Source organism: Galleria mellonella, unplaced genomic scaffold (assembly GCF_026898425.1).
Source record: "Galleria mellonella isolate WM207_F2 unplaced genomic scaffold, CSIRO_AGI_GalMel_v1 utg33, whole genome shotgun sequence".
In the NCBI taxonomy this organism is placed as follows: Eukaryota; Metazoa; Arthropoda; class Insecta; order Lepidoptera; family Pyralidae; genus Galleria; species Galleria mellonella.
Genome location: NW_026442079.1, coordinates 6,550,638 through 6,572,889, shown reverse-complemented (window position 1 = coordinate 6,572,889; position 22,252 = coordinate 6,550,638). Strand labels below are relative to the sequence as shown.

General features: G+C 33.5%; 1 protein-coding gene across 1 annotated transcript in view; it reads right to left on the bottom strand.

Annotated features, from left to right (window-relative positions):
* LOC113521499 (ubiquitin carboxyl-terminal hydrolase 35) overlaps positions 1–21,811 on the bottom strand; it is a 30,193-nt gene extending 8,382 nt beyond the window's left edge. The window contains exons 1-11 of the mRNA XM_026907041.3: positions 21,326–21,811; positions 13,545–13,708; positions 13,086–13,238; positions 12,446–12,669; positions 9,408–9,566; positions 8,940–9,110; positions 8,131–8,318; positions 6,535–6,714; positions 6,087–6,224; positions 2,030–2,100; positions 24–420 (exon numbers count right to left, since the gene is read on the bottom strand). Coding sequence (XP_026762842.1) covers positions 24–420; positions 2,030–2,100; positions 6,087–6,224; positions 6,535–6,714; positions 8,131–8,318; positions 8,940–9,110; positions 9,408–9,566; positions 12,446–12,669; positions 13,086–13,238; positions 13,545–13,701 — 1,838 coding nt within the window. The 5' untranslated portion in view covers positions 13,702–13,708; positions 21,326–21,811. The remainder of the gene's footprint in view (positions 1–23; positions 421–2,029; positions 2,101–6,086; positions 6,225–6,534; positions 6,715–8,130; positions 8,319–8,939; positions 9,111–9,407; positions 9,567–12,445; positions 12,670–13,085; positions 13,239–13,544; positions 13,709–21,325) is intronic.
* Positions 21,812–22,252: the final 441 nt, after the last annotated feature.

Sequence of the window (22,252 nt, the reverse complement as noted above, 5' to 3'; positions counted from 1 at the left end):
TATAATTAAAGGGGTGTACTTACTTAAAATTCTTGAGTACGAGAATAAGATACTTGGGCGTTGTTTCAATAAGAACGCTACGTTCGGCGTCCCGTAGACCTCCACAATCGCGGCATTCGTATTGGTTATCCCCATTGAGGCGTTCTTTAGAGCAGTAGTACTCTAGAAGATTCTGCACATTGTGCTGCCATCCCTCTGGTTTCTCAGGAAAAGCAAGTTGAAGATCACGGAACACGTCACGGGAGAGAGACGACGAATGGCATTCGGTACACTCAACTCGCGTCAGCAGTACGCCACCGAACATGCTGTCGATGAATGAATCACGCCGCAAAAATGCGGACTCAATACGTATACGTTTCTTAGGCAAAACGTGGCTTTCCGGATCAGAAGATGGGCGTTTTTGTCCACTAGAACTGGATCCTGTAAACGAATATAGATACATAAAGAAAAATGCTTAGTTTAATGGCACATTTTCATAATATTTTTTAACATAAATATCGTTTTATAGATTCAACCAAACCTAAATTTAAGTATTTTTTTAATATTTACATATTGTCTCTTACGTTTTTTTTTTTATTTACGTCTATAATATATATAGAAATACAGTAAGTAATGAAAACTGTCTTTATGTTAGTATTATAATTTATAATCATTAAAAGGCACAATTACGAAAAATTACGAAGTTAGATAAGTCCGATAAAAATTAAACAAAGAGTTACTTTTCTCGAATGAATGTCATTTATTTTTCAACATAGTCTCCTTTTAAAACTATACACTTGGTTAATTCTAAAGTATTTTATCTCTTCTTTTTAGCAATCTTTTCCAATGTCCTCAAAATACGCCTTAGTTTTATAGATATATCCAAATCAGTTCCAAATGTTCGTTTTTCCCAGCCATTTTTTCATGTTTGAAAAAAGGGAGAAATCACTCGGAGCTAAGTCAGAACAATATGGTGGATGGATAAGCGTTTCGTAGCGTAACTCCATCAGCTTAACCATTGCAATGGCGGAAGAATGAGCAGGAGCATTATCGTGATGAAACAGATTTTTCTTCTTGGCAAGATAAGCCATTTTGGTTTTAATTTCTTGACTCTCCATTTATTGTCTTCCCTTGGTGGAGGAACTCAAGATTGTATCTTATGCATTCCAGCAAACCGTATCCATAATTTCTCTGCTGATGGAGCCACCTTGGCCTTCTTCAGAGCACTGCTACCGGCTTCCACCCACTACTTAGATTTTTTTAATTGTCTCTGGTGTGTAAAAATAAACACGTTTCATCTAGTGATGAAACCGCGCAAAATCTCATCTGAGTTTCACATTTTTGGTCAATTATCCACAAACGCAGCACCTATCATGCCGAAAGCTTTTCCATATGCAAATGATCATGTGATGTGTTGAAAACTCGTTCATATGAGATATTTACAATGATAACACTAGACAGAGTTGACTATAGACTGTAGTTGAGAGAGGTAGATAACTATCTCTCTCAACTTCACTCGTTGATCTCCCAATACGATATCGTGGATTTTCGTGACTATTTCTGGAGTGGTTACCGTGATGGGTTTCTTGTGTAAAAAGTAATGTTTTATTAACACTCGATTTACTTTTTTCCTGTTAAAGGGAGAAAGATCGACTTATCTGATCTGAACGACTTATAAAGTAATTGTAATACAAATATCAGTATGAAATTTTGTGTATGTATTCTCAAACCAATGACCTGTCCAAACATGTTATAACTCATATATTAGTATTACACCTTCACTTATTTTTACCGGACTTATCTATTTGCCACAGACTACTGCTATCTGCCCTCGTTTTTATTAAGGTTTTATTCCGTAAAAAAAAACAGCCCTTCAATTGTGACAAAATCAATATGATCACACAAACCCTATTGTGTTGTAAAAAGATCAAAATCGGTTCAAAATGAAAGATAATAGAAAACACAAAAAGATACAGATGAATTGAAAACTACTTTCTGATACCGCTTAAAAATAAAAAAAATGTTCGAAAGAAGAAGTAACACGACTCACCGCCTGCACTGCTACTGGGTCGTGGTGACACGGGGGGCTGATTTGGGCCTTGATCTCCGTTTTCGTTATCACTGTTAACAAATTCAAGCTTCTTAATCATTTAAATATTACAATAACAATCAAATAATAAAATCTTACTATATAACAAAAATCAAATGTAAAATATAATGGTTAAACTTTGATCTCAGTTATTTTATTGAGCATGGACGTAAAAATGGGCAGTAAAAAACCGTCAATTTTATTCACCTACAAATAAAGAAAGGTCTTTCTTAAAGTACTAGCATCAGATAAATAATCAATAGATATTCCAAGATTTAAAAAGTTTAAATTTATAAATATGTATATGTATATATATTCCGATACCATCGTCAGACTCTGGAAATCAACCAGTACTGTAATATTTGCGAAGATAAATTTAAATAACCGCAAACACAACTAGGTCATCTAATTTAGTTCAGTAGTTGCTATAGCCACCTTTCGACTCCATTATCAGATTCAAGAAATCGCCTAGTGCTGTAACATTTGAGAAGATAAATCAAATGAGCCCAAATACAACTAGATTATCCAATTTATTTCAATAAATGCTATTACCACCTTTCGTCTATATCATCAGATCCTAAAAATCACCTAGCGCTGTAACATTTGTGAAGATAAAGCAGATGAGTACAAACATGACTAGGTTATCTAATTCAGTTCAGTAGTTGCTATGGACACCTTCCGCCTTCTTCAACAGACCCTGGAAAACACCTAGTGCTATAACATTTGTGAAGATAAATCAAATGAGCCCAAATACGACTAGGTTATCTAATATACTTCAATAATTACTATGACCACCTTCCGATTTCACCATCAAATTCTGGAAATCACCTAATACTGTAACTATTGTGAAGATAAATAATCCCAAACATGACTAGGTTATCTAATTTAGTTCAGTACTTGCTATGGCCATCTTCTGACTCCATCATCAGACCCTGGAAACCACCTAGGGCTATAACACTTACAAAGATAAAGCAGATGAGTCCAAACACAACTAGGACTACCTATATATGTCAGGGAAATATTCGTGATAAAATAATTATCTTTTTTCATCATCAGTCTCACCCCGTTCTTTTTGAAAAATTTGGAGAGACTATGTGAGAAAGGGATTAGATGTCAAGTCTCCTTGTGCAAACCTTTACATCCTAACCAACATGCTTACAGTGAAGGCATGTCAACAGAATCAGCACTTCATAACGTAGTATCTCGAATAGGCAACGCATTGCAATCGAAGCAGCCAACCTTAGGTGCATTTATAGACATCGAAGGGGCATTCGAAAAAACAAACTTTGCCAGTATAAGTCGGGCACTAGCTACACATAGAGTAGAAATAACACTTAGAGAATGGATACATAACATGCTTAAACAACGAGCTATACAATTTACTGTAAATACTACCACACGAGGAATCGTCGGTAGGGGCTGTCCACAAGGTGGTGTACTGTCACCACTATTGTGGAACATAGTCGTAAATGAGCACATAATAGAGCTCAACGATAACAGCCTCTACACAGTAGGTTATGCGGATGATATAGCTGTACTTTTAACAGGAAGCTTCGAAAGTACTTTGTGTGATCGGATGAGAGTACCTTTTGAAATAATTGAGAGATGGTGCACAGCATGAAATCTCAGTTAATCCTACAAAAACAGAATTAATCATGTTCACAAATAGAAGAGTTACATGTCCTTATCAAAACTCTTCAATATGGAACTGAAACTTAAGGAAGAAATCAAGTACCTTGGCATAATACTAGACAGTAAATTGCTTTGGAATAAACATCTCGACTATAAACTTAACAAAAGCACAATTGCATTCTACCAGTGCAAAAAGGTGCTAGGAAACAAATGCGGTCTTTCGCCAAAAATAACTCTATGGTTGTACAGAGCTGTAACCAGGAGGTCTACCATGAAATGAAATTCCGAATTTTCGGGCTCAATTTCCTGTTTTTATTCGTAGCGAAATGGACCCTGTAAATGGAGTTTAACAATTCGTTTGTCATAAATCTTACCATAAAAGTTCAAAGGAACGATATTTTAGCATTTTTAATATTTTTAAACGGTACATATCATGTAATTTTAGCATTAAATTTTTGTTTCGTTCGGATCCGAAATTTCGGAAAACATTTCATGGTAGGCCCTCTGGCCAATGTTGGTCTATGGTGCACTGGTTTGATGGCCGAGGACAAAACTATCGACCACTGGCGCCAAACTAAAAAGCTTTTAGAGACTGATTTGCTCTTCTATCAGCGGCTGCATGAAAACAGCTCCTACAACAGCAAAAGAGTTGGCCCTCAACATAACACCCCTAGATCTGCACATACAACAGGAAGCGGCCTCAACCGCTATCCAACTAATGCATTTGGATCTATGGGGTAAAAATCACTAGTCCCCACACTTCTATTCTGAACCAGACAATCGAATATGAACCTTTGATTACGGCTCCGTGTGACAGGACTCATAATCATTATATATTTAACAAAAAATACCAAGTACAAATAAAAGAAGAGGAAAAGGACCAATCCGGTGTACATGAATTACGCATATACACCAATGGCTCCAAAACTAAGAATGGTTCAGGAGCCGGAGTATTTTTCTTAGACCTTAATAGAAACGTGCACATACCGCTTGGCGTACACAGCTCAATATTCCAATGCGAATGTGTTGCAATAACTGAGGCTGCTGCAGCTGTACATAAGTTAGGAATAAATGGTATTAGCATTAGATTCTTATTTGACAGCACAGCAGTACTAAAAGCATTACGAAACAACAAGATAAACAACAAATTAATAATTGAATGCCACCATTCACTGGATAGGATATCTTCCAATAATCGAGTTATACTCCAATGGATAAGAGAGCATAGTGGATCTTGTGGTAACGATGCCGCAGACGAACTAGCTAGAAGAGGCTCAGAAACGAGGGTGGTAGGCCCATATCCACTTCTTCCTCTGCCATTCTCGCAACTTCAAATATGGATTCGTCCAAGATCCGCTGACATACAAAACCAAAGATGGATACAGGCTACTGATTGCAGACAATCAAAATTGGCCATACCTACGTTGAATCAACGACTATCAAAACGTTTATTACATCTAGATAGAAAAAACCTCAAAATCATTCATAGGGACAATAACGGGCCGTTGTCCATTAAACAAACATTTATACACAATAGCAGCCACATACAGCCCCCTATGTCGAAGCTGTTTCGACGCCGAAGAAACGGCTGCTCACGTAATCCTGGAATGTAAAGTTGTGGCCCATCAACGTTTAGAAATCCTCGGAATGGTGAGGTCGCTCCGTGAGGTCTGTGAAGAACCCAGAAAGCTTCTCCACTTCTGGGCGGAGCTAGGTTGGCTGTACTAGCCACGACTCATACGCACAATGGCCCAAATGAGAGGCTAAGCGCGGAAAATAGAGTCTTTTTCACATTCACATTCACAGAGTCCTAGCGGGTATCTTCATTTCTCGCGATAAGATTTTTTGCTTCCTCATGGGGTTTCGTCGAATTCTGGTTTTAACAGCATTATCAGTCTTTGTAGCTGCATGCTATTAGACGGGGCCGCCCCGATCTTGTCTTTGACAGAGGAAGTGTTGTTGTATCTGTTGATAGTACGATACATGGACATACGTCTGATACCAAGCTTTTGGAGTGTCTAGAAAATGACCGATTGCTCCATACTAACTTTGTGCAAGGCGATCACTGCAATCCTATTTTCTTTTACATCCCATTCTATATTGTAATTTGATAACGAACACGAAAAACTATGTGAAATGTCGCGAAATCAAAAGAAGTTTTTAATATAATAAACGTGTTCCAAATACAAAATAATTAAAAAGTTGAAGAAAGTAAAGATTTTATGTAACAGTATTTATGGCCGGACTAGTTGTAAAACTGTTTAACCTATTTTGTAACTATGCATTGTTTGCTCCAATAGAGATAGAATTATATCCTGATTATAGAAAATTCTACAGGTGTATACATATATAGGATCAAAATTAAAATAGAACTCAAAAATAGTACTTGGAGTTTGAAGACTGGGCGTTGTTTGAATTAACGATGGCACGCATTCGGTTAACACCTGACAACCCTGCTGGCCGCGAATAATCGAAGTTGCGATCTGATCCATGTTCATACGACTGAAGCAACTCGAACAGGTATCTGTAATTATAATCCATGAATAATACTCGGATCACTCAGCAGTGCTTGTATGGTTGTTTTAAAGGATGAGATATGACAGTTAAATTACAGAATCTAGGGACAAAATACTTTAGTCTTCAGGAGTGGCCTGTGGTAGTCCTAAGGAGTACCACAGGGGTCTCAGTTTACTCTGTGATGTACATGTATAATGGCGACAGTACCAATTTTCATCAGTTAGGCCATCAGCTTGTATGCTATTCAAAATTACATAAAGAAAAACTGTATCCATAAATCACTTAGTCAATGCCAATATAATGTTTTTATATATTACCCTAGGAACTCAGAACTGTCGTGTTGGTTGTTCCTGGTGAAGAAAGGTGGTTTCACCACAGCAAAGAACTCATCAGGATTCAATTTCGTAGTGATGGAGTGCATCATCTTCGCAAACAAGATACCCATCTTCGACCAGTAGGGCACGGCGTTCATCCGCAGTACCACATGAGTGCTGAATCTGAAAAGATTACATAACACGTCTAAAAACAAAAAAGACGGTAAAGATTATAATGAACAATCTATTTAATACTCTTTTAGATTGAAAGAATATCATATAAATATTTATACAAACATTAAGCCCCTTATTCAATTGTTGTTAACGCACAGAAGTTGTTCTACATCATGTAAAAGCGTAGAAATAAGTATATTTATCGCCAGCTTATATGAATAGCGCAGGTGAGGTTAGAATCACAAATTTTCGCATTGTATTTGGCATTGTATGCATTGTATTCAATGAATATAATATGCATATGGATCGTAACTTTATGATCCATAAAAAATATATTACAAAGAACATAAAATTCGCTGTGCAAATTTAAATAAAACTGTATAATGACAATTATGTAGGTGCAAATTGGAAATAAATAGGCAAAAAGAAACAAGATTTAATAATCGATTCAGTTTTTGAAATGAACGTAATAGCTTTCAAAAATTAAAGGTATTAACTAAATAGAACAAAGCGAATATTTTAATAAATTTAGCCGATATAACAAAATTCACAGATATTCTTTCGCTTTTGCAATTGCCAAGAAAAAATGCAAATAAAACAGTCATGAATAATTGTTAATACATAAAAATTCACATTAATTCGCCTTCTGAAGACATAATAGTTTTTGGATGATACCGGAACAAACAGACATAATTTCTGAAAAATATTGTTTTGATCTCCATTAGCTTTTTAAGACCCCTCATATTAATTTTTCTTAAATACATTCTATGTAAGGACATCGTTTAGATACAATTTACCCATATTAGTGAGAAGAGTATATTAAGGCCTTATATGTTTCGTTATCAGAAAAAATTATGCAACTTGCCTAGGTATTTTTTATTTCATATTTTTCTATGTATATGGCGTAACATAATATTATTACACACATTACTAATGCGTAGAACGCAATATGATGGAATTGGTGACTGCATAGTATATCCTGTGACGTCCATTTCGACTACCATGTCTAGATGTTAAAGGCGACGGTTAAGGCGTCAGCGTGTATTTTATAACTAATACGCTAGAGTTATATAAAAGATATGTTATCTTTTATTACTACTGAAATTTTTAATGCACTGTTTAAGAACAAAATTTGTATAAGACTAAGCAAGTTAAAATCCTATTGTTTGAAAATATCATCAAAACTGATGCTCAATTGGTGAAGATGTCGCAACACAAACACATAAAAAAGAATAAATAAATTCGCATTGAAAAAAGCATACTACTTACTACAAAATATTTAAATATAAATTATTAAGAATAACATTAAAGAGTGCACTGCTTAATTCTCAGAAAATAGATTACAATTACATTTAAGACGTTTACACTAAATTGTGCTTTTATTTCACTTATATATAGGTATCTATTGTTGTTGTTGTTACTTACTGCCTGGTAACAAGTAAGGCCTGCAGTACACTGTTCATGTAACATGTATTTCCAAGGTTCAGCAGGCCAACCTTACGCATCGGCGCACTTGCGTTCATAGTGGTGAGACAAACGTTGCGAGCACGCCATGGTGGCAGCATCAGGTAGCGGCAATCGCGGGACGCCATGTGTCGTTCCAAACACAAAATCTAAAAAAAGGTAATACAGATTTAAATATAATTCTTTCAATTAAATATAATATAATAATTGTGAGCAACTTTTGAAGGTAATGTCTAGCAGTAATACTGGACATCTTAAGGCATACAAAGACAAAAAATAATAAGCCTCCTAATATTAAAATTAGTATGAGTTCTAAATAATTGCCATTTTACAAGACATGACTTTTTTGTGTTTTATATATTATATATAATTCCATTTTTTAATAAACTCTATATAGGGAATCTTTACAGATTATCATTATATACTATGATAAATTATACAACACATTTTATTTGTGTATTAATGTTATTTTTATATTTAGGTATTATTATTATTTACATAAGTATAATGTCACTTTTTATTATATATTAAATTTTAACTAGGTATTATTGGATTTTATCTTTAGCTGTACGGTTTTTAACCTTGAATATTATAGTTTTCTTACAGCTCCTTAAAAATTTCCTGGAGGAGATTCCTTTATGGGATAAATCCGTCATTGTGTATTAAATCTTTTTATGTCTAATGTAAGTTATGTAGAATAATAATTTTTCAATACAATACAAAACAATTTGATTAAAAAAATTCAATGTCAATATAGAATTTGTACTTACGATTTCAGAGTATTTATCACGAAATACGTCTAAAGCGTCCCCTTTGAGCGTATCCAGAAGACGATCGATAGTCGCAGTAAGAATATCAACCACGTTCTGCAAGAGCTGACGACTCCACTGACCACTATCAGCAGCTAAGTTTACTAATACATGACCGACATGTGGAGAAATCTGTAAAGGTTTTCGGTAAACATTAACTTTTCTATAAATAAAATATTGTTAAATAATTAGCATGAATAAATAAAATATTATTTAAAATAAAACTCAGAAATTATAATTATAACCTTCAATTTTAGATACATGTGTAACAGGTTAGCCACAAAATTCACAATAAAAGTTCACAATTGCACACGTCATACAATTATATAAATTACACTGTTATTTATTAACTATATATTTTTAAATTTAAATTTTTTTTTATTTCATTAATTTAAAAAAGATATATGTTAAATTAAATCAATTACACACCCGGTCAAGAGCTTCGGTGGACTCGCGTAATGCTGCTAAAATGTGGAACATAACGTCAGCTACTGACTGGCGTAATCCGATAGGGTCTTTCATAGCAAGAAATAATCGACTCAGGTTGTCCACAGACACTTCAATTAAAATGTCGAAGCGCTCATTTTCCTAATAAAGAGAAATAAAATGTTATTTAATAATATATTTAATATTTATTAGTACATAATTGAAACGGGGTTCATCATCGTCTCAGCCATTATGCATACACTGCTGAACATAGGCTTCCCTCATAAACTGCCATAAAGAACGGTCCTGAGTCGCCTGCATCCACCGACTCCCTACAATGTATTCGAAGTCGTCATTCCATCTAGTAGGAGGTCGTCCTATACTGCGTTTGCCTGTACGGAGTCGCCACTCAAACATTTTTCCTTCCCATCGGTCTTCAGTCCTTCGAGCTTAGGGGGGAGAAGGGATTGTTAGTAATGGAGACTAAGAATCCCATTGCTAGCAATATATCCAACCAGGTCGACCTCCTCGTGGTGGTGAAACTATCATGATTAATTCCTGATGAATTCATCATTATGGGCTAACTGGCCTGTTTTCATCCTCATCGATCACCCTTCACTGGTGCCCCGCCAACGTATCCCATTAGCGCAGGCGGGGTTACCACTCCATTTTCATGCAATAAAAAAAAGTCCTTCGAGCTATGTGACCAGTCCATTGCCACTTCAGCTTGCTTATCCTTCGGGCTATTTCGGTGCCTTTGGTTCTCTTGCAGATATCCTCATTTCGGATTCTGTCATGCAAAGAAACTCCGAGCATAGCATTCAGAGCTATGGCTCTCCATAAATATATCTATATATAATTTCTATTTCATCATATGATAGATATCATATTAATAGAGATAATAGATTACAGAGTTAATACTACGAAAAAATGCATGTAACATATATGAGCACTAGAATGAATAATAATACACTCATTAATTTACTTCTATATCCCTTACCTTTTGATATATAATTTCAATTAGATATATTTAATTTATTACTGAACCCACAAATGTATGTTCAAACCCTTGACTTAGTATAACGTACTATATATATATATATATATATATATATATACTAACAGACTGGTATTGCAATTACAAAACCGACCGCGATTACCGATTTTGTATACGATTGTAAATTGAAACTCAAAACTTTTATTTTTATTTAATAAATAGTAATTATGAAAGGTAATTATAATTTAAGTTAAATATACATGAAATAAAGTGTATGCAGTATACGCATATATATTGTAATAATTCCGTTGTAAAATTATTATATTTTTAGGAACCAAATATCTTTATGGACTTTATACAATATATGATATTATACATATGTGTATTTTTAACCGACTTCAAAAATAGGAGGAAATTCTTCATTTGTTTGTATTTTCTTATGTTTGTTATGTCATGTAAAAGGTATCACGGGCAAATTAGTATTATGGGCATGGTACTGTTCATATCTACAGACGATGGTTACCACTTTCAATTAAAAGGGTCGTCAGCTTGTTTGAAAAAAATAGCAAGGATTAACATAGATTTTTTTTTTAATCCGACAACCTTAAAACTGAAACACAAATAATACGACAGATACAGAACTATACCCCATTATATTAATAAAAGACTTACCAAAATCGGCTCACAATTAGCAAAGATGTTGTATAATATAAAAGGTATAGTCGAATTGGGAAACATTCTTGTCAACAAAAAAAAAATAACATATATCAAGAAAGTATCCAAATATTTACTTACTTTTTATATAAGTATTGACGATATAGAGTAAAAATATTACTTTAATCGTAATGTAGAAGTCTTTGCTCAGCCATGTATTATGAATGGGTCGTAATAAGATTAAAATGAAAAACTTTTATTACAATAGATTAACGATGATATAATTTTTTTTTTTTTGCATCTGTGGTGGTGATAATTCAAAAATTATTTTTAATTATTTGTTGTAATTTATATAATAAACTAGCAATCCGTCCTAGCTTCGGATGAGTAGACAGAATTTTCGACAATCAATACAAATAATAAAAAAAGTTTCAGCCAATTCAACTAATCAGTTATTTTATAGTATTTTTTATGTGATTCTTTAGATTTATATAACTTTTTTATTTATAAATTATTTGAAATAAATCAAACACTAAATATTAAGTGGAACAAAGCGCAACGTATTAGTGAAAACCGCATTAAAATCGGTTAAGCCGTTTTTCTTATATATTATATTTATTATATTATATTTTTATAATAGTTTTTCTTATATATCTTCCATATACAGACAGCAACCAGTTATGATTTTATTATATGTATTGATTCATATTGATTGCTTTTATTTTCTCTCTTTTATATAGCCAATACACTTTATAATCTAAGATCCAAATCTATGTTGTGCAAGTACAACATAAGTTAAATATAACTTAATTATCGAAGGCAACTTGATAACATTATAATTATTTTTTTTATACCACTGAGGTGGCAAACAGGCGTACGGCCCACCTGATGGTAAGCGGTTACCGCAGCATATGAACGTCTGCAATACCAGGGGTATTACGCGTGCGTTGCAGACCTTAAAAAACATCTTTACCCCCCTTTTGAAGAACCCCATGCTATAGTTTCTTGGATAAACCTCGGCAGGGAGCTCATTCCATAAGCTGAGTGTTCATGGAAGAAAACATCTCTAAAACCGCGTTGTACATAACCATCTAGGCTGTAAGGTATGAGGATGAACTCCCCGCAAATAACGAGCCGTACGATAGTAGAAAGTGGCCATGGACATCATATTGAACAATTCCGTTGTGCAAGCGCTAGAACACGCAGAGTGAGGCATAAATCTCTCCTTAGGCTTAAGGGAAATAAATATAGCATGCAAAGACCATAAAAATCCTATTTTATAATTGAGATTATGTGACTTTGTTTGATCCACCTTAAACTTAGAATTAAACAACATTTATTACATTGAATAAATTAATTAAAAAAGATCCACAAAAATAGGGTGGCATACCTCTAAAGCCTTGATATAAGCCAGCACCCAGTCTCCTAAAGCCGGAGTGCCATGCCATTCATACATCCAGCGATACAAGCATGATAAAGATGCCCTGAGTCCAGCACCAGCAGGCCCATTCTGCCCTTGCTGAACTAACCAACGCGCAGCGGATAAAGTCGCTTCACTATTTGATCCATCCAAGACAATCAACACAACTGATGTGGCAGGACACGCATCGGATTCTATATAAACGAAATTCATGCATGAGTGCATCATCACAGCTTACTACCAAGTTTTATAGTTATTTATTATCACTATTTTATGGTCTTATTCAAGTTATTTATAAGAAAAAATTCATATGCAGAAGACAAAATTCTTTTTATGTCATGTGGTAAATTAATCTATTCCAACAAAATAGACAACTTAAACGATTGTATATGTTCTATTTTGTTAGACAAAAAGTACACACCACAGATTATCTTTCATCTGTACAAGCCCAATATTATTATAATATCATAGTCATGTCCAAATATGGACAGAGTACATACTACAATAAGAAATCATTGTTTGCAGAGTAACCATTCAATGAAAATATTACTTAAAGGTCAATTTTAAATAATTCTATTTACAATTTATTTTTAAACATAAAAATACTTACGAGGATCAGAAATGAAAGAATAAAATTTGTCAAGGATGGCCGTAACAATTTCATGTCGGACACTACGATGAACACTGTTCACAATACGGTGTAGGTACACTTCAACAGATTGCAGCAAATTCCATAGTTGGTCTTCATTGCCAGAAGCACGTGCTAAAAAATATTTTTACCATTAAATATATACCAAATATAAGTTGAAAATTCAAAATGTAATTTTATAAACTGAACAAACTTTAAGAAAACAATTAAAACCAATGCTGGGTACAATCATAAAATAATTACTATACAAAAATGCTCATAGGTTTACTTAAATAAAAATTAATCTTATTTTAATATAAAGGTTAAATAATTCAGTGTACCCTTTTTTTCAATAAATCAAATCTTAACCACAAACATGCTAAAGAAAATAGAAAATACTTTTTCTTAAAGCTGAATGAAAGTTTATAATATGAAGCTTACCAAGACACTTGACAATATCTTGACAATTTTTGACAAGTTCATTAGGCGGAGGTAGGTAAGATGGTTGATCATTCATCAACTGTATGTATTGCGCCAGCGCTGTCAGATCTAGTTGGTTACGATTATCATGAACAAGTTCATGTTTCTTTACAGCCATTTTAAACCTAAAACAAAAGTTAGAAAAATGGTTCAAATATTTTTTGTGCATAATTAATACAATAAAATGTTCAATTATAACTCAACAGGTCTATTATGAAATGTATTCCATGTATTCATAGGAAACTTATTAATAAAATCAAGCCTACAAAATATGTCATACAGTGATACTTTATTTTTGATAAACTGTTTTTGATGTATATCAATAATGGGTTTTCTAATGCTGTAAATTTTAGAATGGCACAAATTTCACAAATTTTGCCGTTAGAGGCGATTATAGGAACTTAATGGTCGAGGAATGGACAGCAGCGTCTTTCTTAAAATATCACCAAAGCCTAAATTCAATTGCCAACCCGCTTGCCAAGCGTGGCAATTACTGGCAAAACTTTATGGGAAAGATCTATGTTCAACAGTGGACAGTTAACAGTTGATACAATAATAAAATATTATAACCATTTATAGATGATGTTACCACTATATTTTTAAATAAAAATATTCCATCTCTTCAGACTAGTATAAACAATATTTTAGCTAATATATAGAAATAATGCTTATTTCTTGTAATAATAAACTAAACTTTTTCATATTCCACAAAATTCTTAGGCATCACATTACACGCTGACTTTAATTGGAAAATTTATATCAACAAAACCCTAAACCCAACTATTGACAGCATATCAAATTGTTGCATTAACATTAAAATATGGTGCAGGTTTCTAGAAGATCTCAACTAATAGCCTGTTTTTAAAACACAATAGAAATGCATAAGAAGCATATGCAAACTAAATCAAAGAGATAGTTGTAAGCATTATTCTAAACCATTAAAAATATTAAGTGCCATGTTTGTGTATATATATACAAAACTGCTATATTTATCAAAAAATAATATAGACATGTTTCGTAAATATAATAGCACCAGATCTAAAGACAAACTTTGTAATCCACTTTCATATATTGCTCTTTCAAATAAACTTACATTGAATATGGCCCCAAAAATCTATAATAAATTACCACTTTATACCTAATCTAATACTAATTACAGTCACTCATGCAAATGTAAAATTATTTTATACATAATAATTTAAAAAGAGTAACTTAGTTTCTTGCAAGTTCCTTTCAGCAGATAAAAACATCCCGAACCCAGCAGTAGAATCATAAAAAATTGACAATTTAAAAGAGCTCGTAAACAAGTCTATTTAAATAAAGATTACATAGTTCTATTCTATCATGGAGACAGGAATAATTGGGATTTTTAATTTTCACACTATGATTAGATTGTAATAGCTAAATTTCTAAATTTGACTGTACAAAGTAAGAATTAATACCTAATTATTTTGCTTTAAATTTTGCACCCCTATGGGTGAATTTGGTAATGGCATTATTGCAATTACAAATTGGTTAATTTGGGTGATTATGTTGTTAATTCTAAATCCATAATACTCCTTTTCTAATTTTGTAGCAATTGAATGAAATGGGCATTTTTCTTTACAAAGAAAAACTGCCTGTTACAAATTAAAATATCTATGTAAACGCACGAAATAAGTTTTAAATTCAATTATTTCTAAATATTAATTGTCCTACGAGAAATATTCTTTACCCAGAAAGAATAAAGTGCACTAACCTACTTATAAAACAACTTGTACTTGTTTATTACAAAAGTAAGACGATATGCAACTATGTTTTATTATTAAATATTAATTATTCCTGGAAACAGTGAATTCGAAAATAATAATAACAAACACGAATATCAAATTACCAGACACCATAAGATTAATGGATAACAACTATGTATTGCACCGTTATTTTGATTGCTCGTACTTTTTGTGGATACCTATTCGACATATGAGAAGTTTTGTAGATACTCTATATCGCAAATATTTAAAATATAGATTTACGTGTTTATATATCTATAGATTTGAAATGGCAGTTAGCAGTTTTTCCTTAACAAAAATAAATAGCAGTTTTAATAGCCATAAAATTAAAATTAAACTAACAAATAAGTAAACTCTACACCAAAGGGATTGTTAGTAATGTAAACTAACAGTCCTATTACTGGGGGGAAAGGGATTGATAGTAATGAGGTCTAATAGCACCATTGCTAGCAATATTCCCTCTCAGGGCGACCTCCACGCGGTTCCCCCTGGAAACCATCATGGTTAATTCTCGTCGAATTCATCATGTTAGGCCAACTGACCAGCATTCATTCTCACCTATCATATTCTACTGATGCTATGTCGATGTATACCGATAGTGTGGGCGGGGTTGCCAATCGAATTTCACCCATTTAAAAAAACAGTCCTATTACTAGCAACATACTCTGTCAGGTCGGCCTCCACGTGGTCCCCCCTAGAGACCATCGTGCTGAATTCCAGGTATATTAATATTGAAGAGCTAAGGGTTTTCATTCTCACCTCACTGGTGCCCCGCCACCGTAATGCAGGCGGGGTACCGTTTCATTATCATGCATTAAAAAACCCCTAAACCAAACAAAAATAAACCAAAACTTAAAAATTCCTGCCGTAACCAGTCGAAACAAAAACCTTAAACTTGATTAAGCTGGTTCTAGGACTTAAGTGGACGGATTGTAAAGTGGCCAGGCGTGGTAGCGGAGCCAGGACATACCATAATCGATTTCTGATCTTATTTTAAACTGTGACATCGATATGTATCCTAATGTAAGAACATTTTTATGTATTATGGCTACACTACCTGTCAGTGTAGCGACAGCAGAAAATCCTTTCTCTACGTTGCGCAGAATTAAATCGTGGCTAAGATCTTCAATGGTTGAAGATCGCCTAAGCGGACTGGCACTTCTTCACGTTAATAAAATCGTACCCATTGACGTAAATGACGTAATAACGCGTTTCGGGAGAAGACGTAAAAGATAAATTGATTTTGTTATTTTAATATATGTATTTTGTCTGTTTCTATTTTGTTTGTTGGAAACCCTTGTCGTACCACCGCTTCAATTTTGCGTCATACCCCTCGACATACCTCTAGCTGTTATGACAAATCATTCACCACGGTTATGGAATATAAATAGGCTGCCTCATTCTGTGGGTGATAGTGCTTCTCTGGATGTCTTCAAGTGAAGATGGCAATATGTACGTGTATATGGACAAGTTATTATGTGTTAACTTTTTTAAGAGTACAATAAAGAAGAAATATTTTTATGTACAGTACTTACGTACATTAATAAATCACCTACTTTTTACTTGTACCTATTGTTATCAAAATTAAATTATAAGTTCTTGACTTGACCACGACTATGTGACCCCCTCCTGGCGCCAAAGCTGGATCCGCCCTTGGTCTATTGTTATTTTATCTTTTAATTTTATGTTTAAGATGCTTCTTGTGACATTGTTTATCTTTAAATAAATTATGTTTCAGTATCCAAAGCCTCAAATATAAATAAGCAATGCTTCGTTGGAACTGGAACTGGTCTAGTTTATCTTCAGCGATCAAAACCTAATGATTCCAAGCATTAATTACAGCTAAATCTATTATAAAGATAGAGACAGCACCTACCACCATGTTTTACATCATAAAACTGTCCTGTATTTAGCAACTGTCTGATCAACTATTCCCATACCTTTATTTTACTTTTGGGAAGAGAAAAGAAATATCTACATCCACTTTTCTTCCTTTTGCAGATATCCATCTTCTTACTTTATAATAGTAATAATAAAGTCGTTATTGCTGAAAGTATTAAATTCTTATTCTTCCTTTACCCAGAAGATAAACAAAGTTATAGTTTGTCATATTACAAACACTTACAACTAAAACAAGATAACAGTGTTTGTATAACCATAATACAAATACTGTTGTCAAGCCATCGCACAAATAATTTCATTGGTTATATCAATCAATAGTCAAATCTGCACAAGTTTTCTTTTTCATGTCCTTAACATATGTCTTGATTAAGAATATACCAATTGGTTATACTATATTTTGTCAATATATCTAGCAGCAGCTTCATTATTGCAGAAATGCAAAACTTCATTTCCAAGAGCCTGTTCAATGACACTACTTATAAAACAATGGAATGTTGTAGTCCTCGCCTCGATACCTATATAATCTTTCTTATGGAACTGAGTAATATTACTGGACAGTAAAATATCAAAAAAACATTTGAGGCCATCAATGGTAATTTCATTGTGATGTGCATCACATAACTTGATATTCATAATAATTACACAAACACCTGCATATCAAATATTTTTTTCATAAACAATAACAGCAAGAGTTTGGCCTTGTAATGTAATATAAATAGGACTCTATTTTCCGCGCTTAGCCTCTCATTTAGGCCGTTGTGCGTATGAGTCGTGGCTAGTACAGCCAACCTAGCTTCGCCCAGAAGCACAGAAGCTTCCTGGGATCTTCACGGGCCTCACAGAGCGACCTCACCGTTCCAAGGATTTCTAAACGTTGATGGGCCACAACTTCACATTCCAGGATTACGTGAGCAGCCGTTTCTTCGGCGTCGAAATAACCTCGACATAGAGAGCTGTCTGTGGCTCCTATTGTGTATAAATGTTTGTTTAATGGACAATGGCCAGTTATTGTCCCTATCACTATTTTGAAGTTTTTCCTATCTAGATGTTATAAACGTTTTGATAGTCGTTGATTCAACGTAGGCACGGCCAATTTTGATTGTCTGCAATCAGTAGCCTGTATTCATCTTTGGTTTTGTATGTCAGCGGATCTTGGACGAATCCATATTCGAAATTGCGAGAACGGAAGAGGAAGAAGTGGAACGGGCCTACCACCCTCGTTCCTGAACCTCTTCTAGCTAGTTCGTCTGCGGCATCGTTACCATAAAATCCACTGTGCCCTCTTATCCATTGGAGGATAACTTGGTTATTGGAAGATATCCAGTGAATGGTGGCATTCAATTATTAATTTGTTGTTTGTTTTTTGTTTCCTAATGCTTTTAGTACTGCTGTGCTGTCAGATAAGAATCTAATGCTAATACCATTTATTCCTAGCTTATGTACAGCTGCAGCAGCCTCAGTTATTGCTACACATTCGCATTGGAATATTGAGCTGTGTACGCCAAGAGGAATGTGCATGTTTAAATTAAGGTCCAAGGAAAAGATTCTGGCTCCTGAACCATTCTCAGTTTTGGAGCCATTGGTGTATATGCGTAATTCATGTACACCGGATTGGTTCTTTTCCTCTTCTTTTATTTGTACTTGGTATTTTTTAGTTAAATATATAATGATTATGAGTCCTGTCACACGGAGCCGCAATCAAAGGTTCATATTCGATTGTCTGGTTCAGAATAGAAGTGTGGGGACTGTAGTGATTTTTACCCCATAGATCCAGATGCATTAGTCGGATAGCGGCTAAGGCCGCTTCCTGCTGTATGTGCAGGTCTAGGGGTGTTATGTTGAGGGCCAACTCTATTGCTATTGTAGGAGCTGTTTTCATGCAGCCGCTGACAGAAGAAGTCTCTCCAGTCTCTAAAAACTTTTTAGTCTGGCGACAGTGGTCGATAGAGTTTGGACTTTTGTTTATAAAGTATTGATTTCTGAACATTATTCACAGACACACATATTTGTAACATTGCATGTTCACTCAGCTATCATTTATATCTTAATTAAAAGTATAAATGGGAAAACTTACCAATCAAACAATGGCCCCATTTGGGAGCATCACACCAAAATGCCTTCATTTATAATCAAATAAAAACAAAAATATCTGATATAATACTAGTAGGTAGATTTACTAGTAGAAACTATGGCCAAGTGAAATATATAAGAAAATAATGTAAATGTCAATATAAATTTTGGTTAAACAATTGTCTGCTTAATAAATAAAATTATTAATTTCATGCAGTAAATATTATATTCAATAAATCATAAAATAATATTTTTTATTATAAAATAATAAATACTCTTTCATTGTATGTGCATATTTTTAGGTATTGATCTATTTTACGTGCTGAAGAAGGGCCAAATTAAAAGTACCCGTAACCGGCGAGCGTGTATGAAAAGATTGATGAATGTGGAAGAAACAAAAGAGGTTTGTTTGAATTGAAGCATTTGGTGTTCCATTGTTTCTGCCTACCCTAATGGGAAACAGGCATGACAGATACGTATGTATGTATGATCTATTTTTAATTTTGTTTTTTTCTTTTATATTGCTTAAGTAAATTTTATTGCTACTTACCTTTTTGTTTTTGGTATTTGTTATTTTATTTGATGAAGAGTAGGGTAGAGTAGTAGTAGGATGACATAATAAAGACAGCAGGAAAAAACTGGACAAGTATTGCTATAGATAAGGAGAAGTGGAAAAAGATGGAGGAGGCTTTTACCCTTGGGGACCACTGAAGCGGATAAAAAGCTACAATAATAATAAAATAAACACTCTTTCATACTCTTTTTTTCATGATTTGCAGGATAGTATTAAAGATATCCTGTCCTCAATTAAATATGGGTGATGGAATGCCTACACCAGAGGGTACATGGTGTATTCACTAACAATTTTTGTACAATATTTGAGAAGCATGAGGAAGGTAAATGAATGGCCAGATACTGCAACAAATAAGTATGTAGTCGGCCTCCGAACTGGCGACCTCTGCTGTCTACCGATCTCCAATTTAGCATTCAAACAAAATATATTAAAATATGTGGGTACTTAAATGAGTGGTCCCAATTGGGAACACAGACAGCAAACAGCAGTAGGCAGGCAGTAAGAAATGGGTTAAATTATTAAGGTATATTTGTCATTAAATAATTTCAACAAAAAAAGAAAATTCAATGATTTTTTCTTCTTTGTCTATATTATTTTTTTACAGTTCTGTATCTTTTTTGCAAACTATTTCAGATTGTTTATTACTTGCTTAGATTTTATATATAGTTGTTTGTTCTGTTTTATACAGTATACATAAAAAGGTAATGAGTTAATCTTTATATACTAGTTTTGGTTGGTTTATATAAAATAGCAAAAAAAGATTTATACTTTCAATCTAACTAATAAATAAGGAATACTTAAATTAATATTATTAGATATATTAGTCATACTTACACATCAAACTGTTTCAACCACATTTGGCAAATAAAAAAAAATCAATTTTATACTTTAACTATAACACCAGGATACCAAAGATTTATTGCACACCTCAGATTATGTATAGTCCAATTTATATCACACAAAATTACCCCTCATATACATTTTTATTAAAAAACAGGTACTATAATAAATATTATTTGACATGTTGATCCCCACTGATACTCCTAATAACAGTGGGTATTTACAAATTAAACCATTATTTCATTAGATTTTTTTTAAATGAGTAATTTTAAGCAAAAGTCAACTGAAACTGCCAGGCACAGTAAATGTTTTGCCTACTTATTTTAGTTGCAATAATTACCTCAGTAACTATATTTAAGTTTACCTGTAAAAATTGCCATGACAAAAAATACACACTAAAGAGCAGACAAATTTGTGTAATTGACATCCTTATGTAGCACCCATAACAATAGTATGTTAGGTATTAGATCTGCTATCTACCTGTCGTGGTCAACTAGGTATCACTATGTACATAGTAATATAAAATGGCTACCTGATTGATTATTACTATAGTCTATAGCACTTAATAAATCAAGGACAGTACATACCTTTATTAACACTGCAAATACTTGAGGAACAAAAACAATGCTTTCACAGAGGAGCACAGTAGTTCTCGATAATATTAAAAAAATACATCATTTTATACACCTATCTTTTGAATCTATGATGGAATTCCACTGATTGCAATGTCATAGTTGACACAGGATTAGGAGTGCACTCATAAATACATCTGGAATCTGGACGATCACGATTGATTATAGACAGTTCATTGCATCAACAAAGAGACCAACTGTGACTTTATTAGGCCACCGAGATTAGCTTAAAGATCACGTTAGAGGAGTTCATTAATGTGCAAAAAATCGTGTAAATAGAGACAAAATATAACATTCCAGTTCATAAGCACCAAGCACATAGAAGATGTAATAGAATATTGCGTTTCATTTATCAAGAAATTGATTTTAATTATTGTACAATCTTTACGAGAATCGCTCAACTTATTTTTGTCTATGGTTATTCTTGATGAAGAAACATAAAGAATAGTTTTTTTTTTTTTTGCATCAGCACTGAGTAATTTTGTAATATTTTAATGCATCCCATACACATGCAGTACTTATGTGTTCAATTAGAACTACTTGTATATTATATTTCCTGTCTAACAGTTCCAATTTATAGATCTAGACGCAGTTGCTCATTTGTGACAAAGAGTTTTGACAAAAAAATTATGACAAGGAGCATTTATTATTATTCTCCACATTTTATTTTGGAAACTTTGCAAAATCTCGATATTGGAGGGAGACGTTTCCAGAGCTTGATTTCATAGGTTCGGATAGGTTTTAGTATCATTTTGTACAGAATGAGTTTACTGCTAAGTGATAATTGTAACTGGTAACCTAATAACCAGTAAAACTTTTGCATTTGTTAACCTAATTGTTTATGTTTATTATGTAAGCCAGATAAGCCGTCTATCCAAGTAC